The sequence below is a fragment of the Notolepis coatsorum genome (genome assembly GCF_963971535.1).
Source record: "Notolepis coatsorum genome assembly, chromosome: 5".
Classification (NCBI taxonomy): Eukaryota; Metazoa; Chordata; class Actinopteri; order Aulopiformes; family Paralepididae; genus Notolepis; species Notolepis coatsorum.
The window spans coordinates 144,886,666-144,900,292 of record NC_140169.1 but is presented as its reverse complement, the minus strand read 5'-3'; the positions used below and the strand labels follow the sequence as shown (position 1 = coordinate 144,900,292).

At 42.8% G+C, this 13,627-nt stretch overlaps 1 protein-coding gene across 2 annotated transcripts in view; it reads left to right on the top strand.

Annotated features, from left to right (window-relative positions):
• The window catches only part of LOC311229055 (cilia- and flagella-associated protein 20-like), a 22,749-nt gene extending 10,254 nt beyond the window's left edge, over nt 1–12,495 (top strand). The window contains exons 5-6 of one of the 2 annotated variants that reach the window (XM_084315064.1): nt 11,629–11,739; nt 11,954–12,495. In XM_084315064.1, the coding sequence (XP_084171190.1) occupies nt 11,629–11,739; nt 11,954–11,956 (114 nt within the window). In that variant the 3' untranslated portion in view covers nt 11,957–12,495. Of the gene's footprint in view, nt 1–11,628; nt 11,740–11,950 lie in introns of both variants that reach the window. The other variant, XM_084315063.1, reaches the window with a different exon arrangement.
• Nucleotides 12,496–13,627: the final 1,132 nt, after the last annotated feature.

The window sequence follows — 13,627 nt, the reverse complement described above, 5'->3', positions numbered from 1 at the left end:
ATTAGGTTTGAGTTTGAGCCTATTGGATGCCGTAGTTGACTCGAGTGATGTCACAGTCACTAGGAAGTCAACAACACACTGAGTTGTATGGAGCGCGATGCATGAAGTGATATATATATATAAATGAACAGCCAATAAATGTCAAGTTATCTTTGAACCTCGGTTGTCAAGCCTCGTCAATATAACACCCAACCCCCCTTTCCTCACTAATGGAACTGGTGTCGTGGAGTCACTCTAGTTAGCTTAGCTTAGTTAATGGCTAACGCTAGTTAGCTTAGCGGCTAATGTGGACATGGAAAGGATGCAAAGCATGTTAGACACATTGGACATTGCTTGCGCTGGTCTGTGTCTATTATGAAATGACAAGTGCTTGTCATTGAAGGTCCGCGCTGGTCTGTGTCTATAATGAAATGACAATTGCTCTTCATTGGAATTCGGATTATTCTGATTATTTCTAGGTATCGAAATGTGGCACCGATTGATCTAACGTGAATCGATACTCGGTAGTACCGACGTAATTCGGTCGATACCCTTAAAAGTACAGAGTTCGGTACCCATCCCTAACACACACACATACATACAGTCAGACCCACTCCTATCCGAGCTCCGGGAGTGTCATCAAGGAGATGCTGTCTTTTCTCGGTCCTTGCCCCACAATGGTGGAACGAACTGCCCACCACAGTTAGGACAGCCGAAACCTGTCCAATCTTTCGCCGTCGACTAAAGACGCACTTCTTCAACCATTATCTGAAAGGGAAAAAAATCGAACCCTAACTAACCTTACTGTCATGCACTAATATACTAACCTACACTATAGTACTCAACACTTTGATGAACATTGTTACTCAGCTGATGAGAGTTGTGCCCTTCCCTGTCGTACAGAACTTGTAAGTATTTTTTTTATAATTTTTTGCTTTTTTCCCAGCCCTTTTTTGAGGGCACTCCATCCACCCCCCCTCTTCGGGGGACAACTTTATTATTTATTATACGTTTTAACTATTTACAGTGCAAAATTAAATAAAAAGTGTAGTAAAATAAGAAAAATAGTGACATTTCATTGCCCTCTCGGAGGGGGGGAACTCAGACTAGACATTGACAAACAAATTACAACTAAGGACAATGAAGGACAACAACGAATACACATGACAAGGGAAGGGGGGGGGGGGCAGAGAGGGGAGTAAGTAAAGTAGGGGGTGAGGAGGGGGATTGAGAGAACGGTGGGTTATCGAGTGGATGGCTCACAGGTCAATCTCCTGTGATTAGGAGCCTAGATTATCCACAAGCAATTCCCAGATGTTATTAAATTGTGAGACTTCGATGTGATCCACGGTTGAGATTGTTTCCTGTGATATGTAATTTGAGAGAAGGCATAACCATTGCCCAGTATTCAAATTTGTTCTTGTCTTCCAGTTTAATTGGCAACAGCTAGGGAAACAAGCAGGGGTTTGGTGTTCTGGACTAATAAATTGATAGCAGTAGTATCCCCAAGTAGACAGAGGGAGGGTGAGAGAGGAATGCTGCAGCTCATGATAGTGTATTGATGACGGAATTCCAGAAGTCTTGAACAGGTGGGCAGAGCCAGGTGGCATGGAAATAGTTGTCTGGGGTGTTGAGGGTGCAATGGGAGCATACATCTGTCTGTGCTTGCAAATCCCATTTGATACATCCTGTGCTGTGTGATATGTACTCTGTGTAACACCTTATATTGGATTAATTGAAGGTTAGTGTTGTTAGTCATTGTGAATGTGTTGGTGCTAATTTGTTCCCAGGATACGGCATTGGGAGATAAAGCCAAGTCCTGTTCCCATTTTGTGAAGGGGAGATGGAATGTAGTGTCTGCGCTTGCCAGTATTTTGTATATTTTTGAAAATATTTTCTTCTGTGATGTTATTTTATTCATTGCTAATATAATTGGAGATGGTTCAAGATCATTCTGTGTAGTGTTCATTTTAGATTTCAAAGTTGATTTCAGCTGTAGAAATTGGAAGGTCTGTCCCAATGCCCTATCCTTCAGTAAAAGCTTGATAAGTGATTAGGCTGTTGTCTGTGAAGATGAGTAATGCCTTTTTGTTTCCAAGCTGGGAAGTATATGGGTGATTTGCCGAGTTGAAAGTCAGGGTTGTGCCAGATTGGGGTGTATTTACAGGGGGTTAGTGTGTTTCCAGTGATTTTGTTGGCTTTCCACCAGGCTGTCAGAGTTGTGGAAATGACTGTATTCCTAAAACAACAGTGATGTTTTATGCTTGTGCTAAGGAATGGCAGATCTTGTGGTGAGATTTCCATGCACACGTCCTTGTAAGACTTGTACGTCTGTAGGCTATCCTCTTAGATTTCGTAACGGGAACAGGGCGCAGAGGGCGGGGCCCCTCCCCGTCTATGTTGCTAGGCACCCCGTCATGTGTATCGTTCTAATAATTATTTGCTCACCTGCGATAGGGCTAGCCGGCTGATAACTAGCGTTCAAAACTAAGCCGGAAGCATTGCTAATTTAACGTTGATTAGTTGCGTTGCCAGTCAAAATAAAAAATCAAGCGCAAAATACCCAAGCGGTGCTCAGAAAAACAAGATGAGAGCGAAAGCCGAACAGGAGAGGGCGAAGCTACCAAAAATAACATCATTGTTCCAGCAGGCAGCAAAGGTAGACTCTAACGTTACTGCAGATGCATCGGCAGTAAGCTCCCCACCCAGCCCGGCCACCGCTAGCAACCCCCCCGGTCGTCAGCTCCCGAGTCCAGGCAGACGGCAGACGGACAGCCCGGCAGCCCTGTTACAGCCCAGCCAGCTAGCCGTGCCTCACGCTTTGAGACGGGTTAAAATAATAGAATGTTTTATTCGCCATAACCAGTACGAGTAAGCTACAGGTTACATTGGAATTGGAATCTAATCCATTCCTTTTTGCAGGTCAGCAAGAAGTCAGCTGTGCCCCCTCTCCGTGGGCCAGTTCCGACATAGCCCAGCCAGCTAGCCGTGCCCCCACAGACCCCAGCGGTAGCCAGACCGAAACAGCAGCTCCCACCCACGTTGGCCAGCGACAACTCTGTGACTGAATACCCTACTGATGGGGGGGGAAATTCCCTGTAGATCTAGACGTTAACGATGTTAAACGGTACATTCTCAATAACGGGCCATGCAAGCCTGAAGGGCCATTCAAAAGCGAAGGGTAGGTGCTTTTCAAAAGAGTTCTATAACAACATATCTAAAAGGGGATGTAGGATTGACGGAGTTACACGCCACTGCCAAATTCTACCTGCATTTTTTCGGGTGTTAATGTCAATAATAATAATCATCTTCATTTATATAGCACCTTTCATACACCGAGTGCAACTCAAAGTGCTTAACGGAGACACAAGCCCTGCTAGTGTACTTAGTTTCTATGTCCAGAAGACGAAGGCAGATCTACCCAGTTCAGTAGAAACTCTAGGTTTAAGTTTGTTTATAATTTTTTTGCCCAGGGACAGTGCACATTAATCAACATCTTCAGTTTCCACATCAATGTAAATGTGCCAGATTTTAGCTAATGAGCTCGTCATCTGTAGTCCCTGCCTGCCAATGCGTGTCTTCATGGTGTGGGAGGAAACCAGAGTACCCGGAGGAGACCCCTGCGAACACAGGGAGAACATGCAAACTCCACACAGAAAGGCCTCCTGCTGGGGATCGAACCCAGGACCTTCTTGCTGTGAGGCAGCAGTGCTAACCACTGTGCTGCCCATGCGGTGCTTTAAGTGTGAAACATTATGCAGGTTCTCAGTGGTTAATTTCACAGAATCTGCAATACAATAGATAACAGTGTCATCTGCATAAAGATGAACTTGACAGCCCTTCAGAGATGAGACACTATTATTACTATGAGATGACTATGGTAAATGAGACAGGGTCCCAGAATTGATCCCTGTGGGACACCTTTTGTAATGGATAGAAACTCTGACTGGGCCTTTCTTGTTTTTACACATCGGAGTCTCTCCGATAAGTAGCTCTGGAACCAACTGCAAGCATTTGAATCGAAGCCAATACTGTGTAATTTTTGTAAGAGAATGTTCATCCGTTTACAAACGGGGCAGCACAATCAGGCAGATACTATGTAATTTATAACTACAGTAGTGGCTGAGCCTGAGATCACACTATGTTTGTTCTCTAAAACTTGATTGGTGTGGGCTTAATAGAAATGCTTTGACTTGGTTGTTTTTTTAATAAGGATTGAACGGTAATCATATAGGTCACTTATTTTTTTAATGTTTTTGGTAGAGGTTTTATTGGTTTTTGCTACCGGGCAGTCCGGTAGAGAGCGAGAGAGGGAGTATGGGAGATAGAGGGGGGAAGACATTCGGCAAAGGTCGCCGGGTCCGGGAGTCGAACCCGCGACGGCCGCGTTGCACCGCAGTGCTGTACGTGGTGTGGCACCCTGGTGCCCCATATAGGTCACTTCTGTCTGACTGAATTCGGTCGTTAAAGAACCCATGACGCCTATTGTAAAGAGTAGGGGGTTCCCCGACGTTCCTGGCCAAATTCCCAATCAGGTCTCTGACCACCTAATCATCCCTTCCCTTTAATTGACTGATATCAATCCCTGTCTCCTGAGCCGTTCAGCCATTGTGTAGTAGTGTGATGTGTGCCTGGTGCCAGAGTATGGCAGCCATTGAGCCTGCGTAGCCCAAGGTTGGGTGCTACCGGTGGTGGTGATGGAGGCAATTTCCACCCTACATTGTAAAGCACTTTGAGTGTCTAGAAAAGCGCTATATAAATGCAATTAATTAATTAATTAATTATTCTGTCCATCCTTATGCAATGAGCCCAACTATATTCATGTGTGATGATGTTAGTCCCCATAGTAGCCATTTCATTGTAGCCACCTCACTTATTTATTCCAAAACATTTCTAAGGGGACATTTTTGTGGACAGAGTGACCCATAGAGCTGCTGGACGCAGCCACAAAGGTTCACAAGAACCCAGAGGATGTGACGCACAGTTGACTAGGCTGTCCTCCAATATGGCCCCAGCTGGACACAGTTGACTAGGCTGTCCTCCAATATGGCCCCAGGACACAGTTGACTAGGCTGTCCTCCAATATGGCCCCAGGACACAGTTGACTAGACCGTCCTCCTCCAATATGGCCCCGGACACAGTTGACTAGGCTGTCCTCCAATATGGCCCCAGGACACAGTTGACTAGACCGTCCTCCTCCAATATGGCCCCGGACACAGTTGACTAGGCTGTCCTCCAATATGGCCCCAGGACACAGTTGACTAGGCCCTCCTCCAATGTGGCCCCGGACACAGTTGACTAGGCTGTCCTCCTCCAATATGGCCCCAGGACACAGTTGACTAGGCTGTCCTCCAATATGGCCCCAGGACACAGTTGACTAGGCTGTCCTCCAATATGGCCCCAGGACACAGTTGACTAGGCTGTCCTCCAATATGGCCCCAGGACACAGTTGACTAGGCCGTCCTCCTCCAATATGGCCCCGGACACAGTTGACTAGGCTGTCCTCCAATATGGCCCCAGGACACAGTTGACTAGGCCGTCCTCCTCCAATATGGCCCCAGGACACAGTTGACTAGGCCGTCCTCCTCCAATATGGCCCCAGGACACAGTTGACTAGGCTGTCCTCCAATATGGCCCCAGGACACAGTTGACTAGGCCGTCCTCCTCCAATATGGCCCCAGGACACAGTTGACTAGGCCGTCCTCCAATATGGCCCCAGGACACAGTTGACTAGGCCGTTCTCCAATATGGCCCCAGGACACAGTTGACTAGGCTGTCCTCCAATATGGCCCCAGGACACACGTGTGTACACCCTGACAGAATGGTCCGACAGTAACCACCTCCAACTCAACGTCAGCAAGACAAAGGAGCTGGTGGTGGACTACCGGAGACTCAGGAAGGGTCCCCCTTCTCCCATAATCCTCGGAGGGGAGGAGGTAGAGATGGTGGAGTCCTACAAGTTCCTTGGAGTTCACCTGAACTAGACTGGTCGGACAACACTGAGCCCCTCTAAAGGAAGGGACAGAGCAGGCTGTTCTTCCTGAGGAGACTCAGGTCATTCAACGTGTGCAACTGACTGCTGCTATCTTTCTACCAGTCGGTTGTACCCAGCGTCCTCTTTTTAGCTGTGGTGTGCTGGGGGGGCAACATCAGCTTGAGGGACTCCAACAAGCTGAACAAGCTGGTGAAGAAGGCTAGCTCCGTAGTGGGTGGTGAGCTGGATAATCTAGAGGTGGTGGCTGAGAGGAGGATTCTGAAAAAGCTAGAAGCCATCCTGGAGAACCCCTCCCACCCCCTCTATGAGGAGCTAGCCAGAATGAAGAGCACGTTCAGCCTAAGACTCATCCCCCCCCCCCCCCGACACATCACACACCGCCTGGGCCGGTCCTTTATACCGGCAGCCATCAGGCTCTACAACCAAGGGCTCGGACGGCCGGCTCTGCTTCCTGGAGAACTGTCATCGTCAGAACTCGGGGTGTGAGAACTGGAGACTCGTATCCACGTGCACTCACTGGACTATCTTGTATTTCGTACTTTTTATATAGTATTTGTATTTTATATTGTATCTATAGTGTATAAAGATACTGGACTGTATAGGACTGTGAAGCTCTGTATCCCCCCCCTTAATGTGACCATATGCAGCCTCTGAATGTGGTCTGAGCGATCGGATCTCAATGCGTCCTCAATGTGTCTTGGGTGCGTTCTAGGGCTGTCACTAACGATTATTTTGTTATTGATTAATCTGTTGATTATTTTATCGATTAGTCGATTAATCTATTCTAAACGATTAATTTACCAGAAAAATCTATTTATTAGTGTGGGTGACCTGGCGAAGCCAGGTTGCAACCCACACTATACATATCCATACTCTTTTTATTTATTTATTTTTTATTTATTCCACCGATTTTGCAAACACTTTGCAACACGTAAGCGTTCGCGCCCCATACACGTGAAAGGTATCAAAACGAGCGGCTTGCCTATGGCAACACCGGTCTCCGAACTCGTAAAGTTTCACCGCACCGTCTGGCTACGAATCGACTTTAAACGGTAAAATTTCAGAAATGCATGCAATTTAGAGTGCGAGATCCACCGATTTTGCCAACAACACTCGTGCCAGAGGGTTCGCGCCCCATACACGTGAAAGGTATCAAAACGACCGGCTTGCTCCAACTCGATGTGCTATTCGAACTCGTAAAGTTTCACCGCACCGTCTGGCTACGAATCGACTTTAAACGGTAAAATTTCGGAAATACAGTGCAATTTAGAGTTTCAAACACTTTGCAACACGTAAGCGTTCGCGCACCATACACGTGAAAGGTATCAAAACGAGCGGCTTGCCTATGGCAATTGCCGTCTTCGAACCCGTAAAAGTTTCACCGCACCGTCTGGCTACGAATCGACTTTAAAGGGTAAAATTTCGGTCCCATTGGGAATGCATTGCTGAAATAATCTTTTTCCCCCTACCTTGGGTGAATTGCGAGTGTGATCTCAATTTTGGACGTAGAAATAAAACAAACACATCAAAACGATGACACGGCTGTCATCCCGCTCACAAAAGAAAAATAAATGGAATTGGACATTTCTATCTCAACTGACGACCATTTGTTTGAAGGTTCTCCTCCCCATTGACCGCCATGCAATCGCCCTCTAGAAATCAATTTTTTTTTAGCCTTCTGTTCCGATCGCCGAAGGAGTGCCACAATATCGCACGAATGCCACAATCTCGCGCACAACCCTTCGCCTACTCGTTGTAGTGCTCTTGTGTGAGTCACAACGCTTCATCTCTTATAGTTTTCTTTTAATCAACGTGACAATGCAGTCATGTAAAGAAATTTCAGAATATGCAAGTCATTGTGCTCATGGCTGATTGGTTCAGGCTTAACAGCTGTGAGGCTCAGGGCTCATGGCTGAGCTGACCTGCCAATGACATCATCCACTTAACCCATCATTGGCCATCACTGTGTTGCACTACTGAATTGCTGGACAGCGCCCTCTGTCTTGTGGGTTGTGTCATTGTACTCAGTAGGGATATCCTCTTTCATTTTTCATTGGTCCATGTTGACCCCCTTTCATTGGTCGATGTTGACCACTCCCCCGATCCTTAGACCACGCCCCCTTAGGCCACACCCCCTCAGTGTATCTCTTGAACCGTTTGTCGTAGAGACTTGCGGATTGTGCCATTGGTCGATGTTGACCACCTTTCATTGGTCGATGTTGACCACTCCCCCTGTTGACCACCTTTCATTGGTCGATGTTGACCACTCCCCCGATCCTTAGACCACGCCCCCTTAGGCCACACCCCCTCAGTGTAACTCTTGAACCGTTTGTCGTAGAGACTTGGGGATTGTGCCATTGGTCGATGTTGACCACCTTTCATTGGTCGATGTTGACCACTCCCCCGATCCTTAGACCACGCCCCCTTAGGCCACACCCCCTCAGTGTATCTCTTGAACCGTTTGTCGTAGAGACTTGCGGATTGTGCCATTGTACTCGGTGTAATAGTGTGTAATAGTGTAATAGTGTAATTGTGTAATAGTGTAATAGTGTGTAATAGTGTAATAGTGTAATAGTGTGTACTAGTGTAATAGTTTAATAGTGTAATAGTGTGTAATAGTGTAATAGTGTTATAGTGTGTAATAGTGTAATAGTGTAATAGTGTAATAGTGTGTAATAGTGTAATAGTGTAATAGTGTAATAGTGTGTAATAGTGTAATAGTGTGTAATAGTGTAATAGTGTAATAGTGTGTAATAGTGTAATAGTGTAATAGTGTGTAATAGTGTGTAATAGTGTAATAGTGTAATAGTGTGTAATAGTGTAATAGTGTAATAGTGTGTAATAGTGTAATAGTGTAATAGTGTGTAATAGTGTAATAGTGTGTAATAGTGTAATAGTGTGTAATAGTGTAATAGTGTAATAGTGTGTAATAGTGTGTAATAGTGTAATAGTGTAATAGTGTGTAATAGTGTAATAGTGTAATAGTGTGTAATAGTGTAATAGTGTGTAATAGTGTAATAGTGTAATAGTGTGTAATAGTGTGTAATAGTGTAATAGTGTGTAATAGTGTGTAATAGTGTAATAGTGTGTAATAGTGTAATAGTGTAATAGTGTGTAATAGTGTAATAGTGTAATAGTGTGTAATAGTGTAATAGTGTGTAATAGTGTAATAGTGTGTAATAGTGTAATAGTGTGTAATAGTGTAATAGTGTAATAGTGTAATAATAGTGTGTAATAGTGTAATAGTGTGTAATAGTGTAATAGTGTGTAATAGTGTAATAGTGTGTAATAGTGTAATAGTGTGTAATAGTGTAATAGTGTGTAATAGTGTAATAGTGTAATAGTGTGTAATAGTGTAATATTGTGTAATAGTGTAATAGTGTAATAGTGTAATAGTGTGTAATAGTGTAATAGTGTGTAATAGTGTGTAATAGTGTAATAGTGTGTAATAGTGTAATAGTGTCTAATAGTGTAATAGTGTAATAGTGTAATAGTGTGTAATAGTGTAATAGTGTGTAATGTGTAATAGTGTAATAGTGTGTAATAGTGTAATAGTGTAATAGTGTGTAATAGTGTAATAGTGTGTAATAGTGTAATAGTGTAATAGTGTAATAGTGTGTAATAGTGTAATAGTGTAATAGTGTGTAATAGTGTAATAGTGTGTAATAGTGTGTAATAGTGTAATAGTGTAATAGTGTGTAATAGTGTAATAGTGTGTAATAGTGTAATAGTGTAATAGTGTGTAATAGTGTGTAATAGTGTGTAATAGTGTAATAGTGTGTAATAGTGTAATAGTGTAATAGTGTGTAATAGTGTAATAGTGTGTAATAGTGTAATAGTGTGTAATAGTGTAATAGTGTAATAGTGTGTAATAGTGTGTAATAGTGTGTAATAGTGTGTAATAGTGTGTAATAGTGTAATAGTGTGTAATAGTGTAATAGTGTAATAGTGTGTAATAGTGTAATAGTGTGTAATAGTGTAATAGTGTGTAATAGTGTAATAGTGTGTAATAGTGTAATAGTGTGTAATAGTGTAATAGTGTAATAGTGTAATAGTGTGTAATCGTGTAATAGTGTGTAATAGTGTAATAGTGTGTAATAGTGTAATAGTGTGTAATAGTGTGTAATAGTGTGTAATAGTGTAATAGTGTAATAGTGTGTAATAGTGTGTAATAGTGTAATAGTGTGTAATAGTGTGTAATAGTGTAATTGTGTAATAGTGTGTAATAGTGTAATAGTGTGCAATAGTGTAATAGTGTAATAGTGTGTAATAGTGTAATAGTGTAATAGTGTGTAATAGTGTAATAGTGTAATAGTGTGTAATAGTGTAATAGTGTAATAGTGTAATAGTGTAATAGTGTAATAGTGCAATAGTGTGTAATAGTGTAATAGTGTGTAATAGTGTAATAGTGTTATAGTGTGTAATAGTGTAATAGTGTAATAGTGTGTAATAGTGTAATAGTGTGTAATAGTGTAATAGTGTAATAGTGTGTAATAGTGTAATAGTGTGTAATAGTGTGTAATAGTGTAATAGTGTGTAATAGTGTAATAGTGTGTAATAGTGTAATAGTGTAATAGTGTGTAATAGTGTAATAGTGTGTAATAGTGTGTAATAGTGTAATAGTGTGTAATAGTGTAATAGTGTAATAGTGTAATAGTGTGTAATAGTGTAATAGTGTAATAGTGTGTAATAGTGTAATAGTGTGTAATAGTGTAATAGTGTGTAATAGTGTAATAGTGTGTAATAGTGTAATAGTGTGTAATAGTGTGTAATAGTGTAATAATGTGTAATAGTGTGTAATAGTGTAATAGTGTGTAATAGTGTAATAGTGTAATAGTGTATAATAGTGTAATAGTGTGTAATAGTGTAATAGTGTGTAATAGTGTAATAGTGTAATAGAGTGTAATAGTGTGTAATAGTGTGTAATAGTGTAATATTGTGTAATAGTGTAATAGTGTTGCGGGTTGTGTCATTGCACTCAGTAGGGATATCCTCTTTGATTGGTCTATGTTGACCACTCCCCGATCCTTAGGCCGCGCCCCCTTTTTGTATCCTTTGAACCGTTTGTCATAGAGACTCGCGAGAGACCCTCTCCCCCGTTGGCCGGCGGTGCACAGGCGTCACCCACACTTTCACAATTTCCCCCGCGCGGAATTGTCTAGTTCTATTTGCAATTGAATATTTCAAAATGTTTAACGCACCCCTCATCCCTTTTAGCTTTAGATTAAAAAAAAAAAAAAATACCAGCCAGAGAGATTTATTACCGGTCAAAAATTATAAATTGCTTTTTAATATATTTCCATGAATTATTATATGTATTGTGTGTTATCTCTCCACTCCACGCTATGGTAGTGCTTTTGCCAGTACAGGAGATACGATTAAAATAAAAAATGTATATATAGTCTATATACATATTTAAATCAATATCTTCCTTTTGAATGAAATAGGCTCAAGAATCAGGATTGTTAAAGCTTATTAGCCTAATGCATGTCAAAAAGAGTAGCCTATAGTAAATGTATGCACACACACACAAGAGTGTTTCCTCTATGTTCATTCAACACTGTGTACTGTGTGTGTGTGTGTGTGTGTGTGTGTGTGTGTGTGTGTGTGTCTCTCTCTCTCTCTCCCTCACTCTCTATGTCTCTCTCCCACAGATCCATGCCAACTGTCGCATCAGGAGAGTGTATTTCTCAGACCGGTTGTATTCAGAAGACGAGCTTCCTGCTGAGTTCAAACTCTACCTGCCAGTCCAGAACAAGACCAAGGTGGGATACACAGACACACACACACACACACACACACACACACACACACACACACACACCACACACACACACACACACACACACACATACAGTACACAGTGTTGAATGAACATAGAGGAAACACTGATGCTGCTCTAATCACTCTCTTCGTTTGTGTGTGTGTGTGTGTGTGTGTGTGTGTGTGTGTGTGTGTGTGTGTGTCTTCCTGCAGCAGTAGCCCCTCCCACCACCATTCCAGACATTTCTGTGTCGAAGAGGAAGATTCATTCATGTTTAAATGTTGTTGTTCTGTTAATATTGTTGTTGTGGCTTGTGTGTCCCCTGCTGTATTCTCCTAAAATCCACGCTCAGCTCCTTGGTTTTACCGATGTTCAGGAGTAGGCTGTTATCCCGGCACCAGCGTGCCAGGACATCAACCTCCTCCCAGTAGGCCTTCTCGTCGTTGTCAGAGATCAGCCCCACCACCACCACCACCGTGTCATCCGCAAACTTCACTATGGAGTTGGAGCTGAACCATGGCCACACAGTCGTGTGTGTACAGTGAATACAGCAGGGGGCTGAGAACACAGCCCTGGGGGGACCCGATGCTCAGGGTGATTGAGTTGGAGGTAGGTATGTCCTCCCACTCTGACCGCCTGGGGCCTGTCAGTCACTCTATCTATCTGCAGAGAGAGAGGCAGAGAGAGGCAGAGAGAGAGGCAGAGAGAGAGGCAGAGAGAGAGAGAGAGAGAGAGAGAGAGAGAGAGAGAGAGAGAGAGAGAGAGAGAGAGAGAGAGAGAGAGAGAGAGAGAGAGAGAGAGAGAGAGAGAGAGAGAGAGAGAGAGAGAGAGAGAGAGAGAGGGAGAGAGGAGAGAGAGAGAGAGAGAGAGAGAGAGAGAGAGGGAGAGAGAGAGAGAGAGAGACTAACCAACATTTTAATACGAATACGAGACTCAATAATGATTAAGTGTCTTGGCGGAGATTTAATAATGAGGACAATAAATATAATTTGAATGAATAATGTGCACATAAAGTGTCACAGATACTGTGAATAAAGAAATCAAACTTGGCTTTGATCCTTTTCTACCCCTGCAGGCCCATTAAAAAAATCCCTGAACATTAATTTGCATCGGTTTGTGATACATTATTACTGGGTATTTCGAAGTACCTCATATTTCATACCATTTTGAAGTTAACAACTAGGGCGTTCCAATGATATAAAATATGTGTATGGTTATCATCATTATTATTGTTATTATTCTTCATTATGTAATTGCACTTGAACTTGTTGAAATTGAAAAAGATAAAAAATTATTTTCAAGCACTTTTCTTACCTGGGATTAGAGAAATTAGGAATGTATTGAATGTAGACAATCTTGTTGGCAATATAGAACAGCTGACAGATTAGAAATAGCATCTATTGTTCAAAAGTTATTAATTAATTAATTAAACTAGATCAGATAAAACCCCGTTCTCTTTCTAGAGCCTTGTCTTCCTCTATGCCCCCTGCCTCCCTACAAGACTTCCCTGGGGGCAGGGGGTGGCCAGAACGTCTGGGTCTCGACTTCCTTGTTGTTAGCCAGCACTAGCATGGGAGCTAGCTGAGCTAATGCAGGCCTACTGCAGGCAAGCATTCAGCTCTGGCTATGCTGGTCGCACACTCATCCTCCGTTCTGGGTTGATACAATGAAATATATTATATATAGAATATGACCCAGGTTGTCCCACGCTGCGATACAGGAGCGGCAGAGGAGACACTTTTAATCATGTCAGTTTTAAGATGAATGTGCTGCATGTGGGCTAGATTAAAGATGGCTGCTGAGTAAACGGTAACGTTTGCATGTTCTGACAGCCTGCGTCCGTATTTACCGTGGAGAGAGTTTACATTACAAACGGTAACTCATTACCT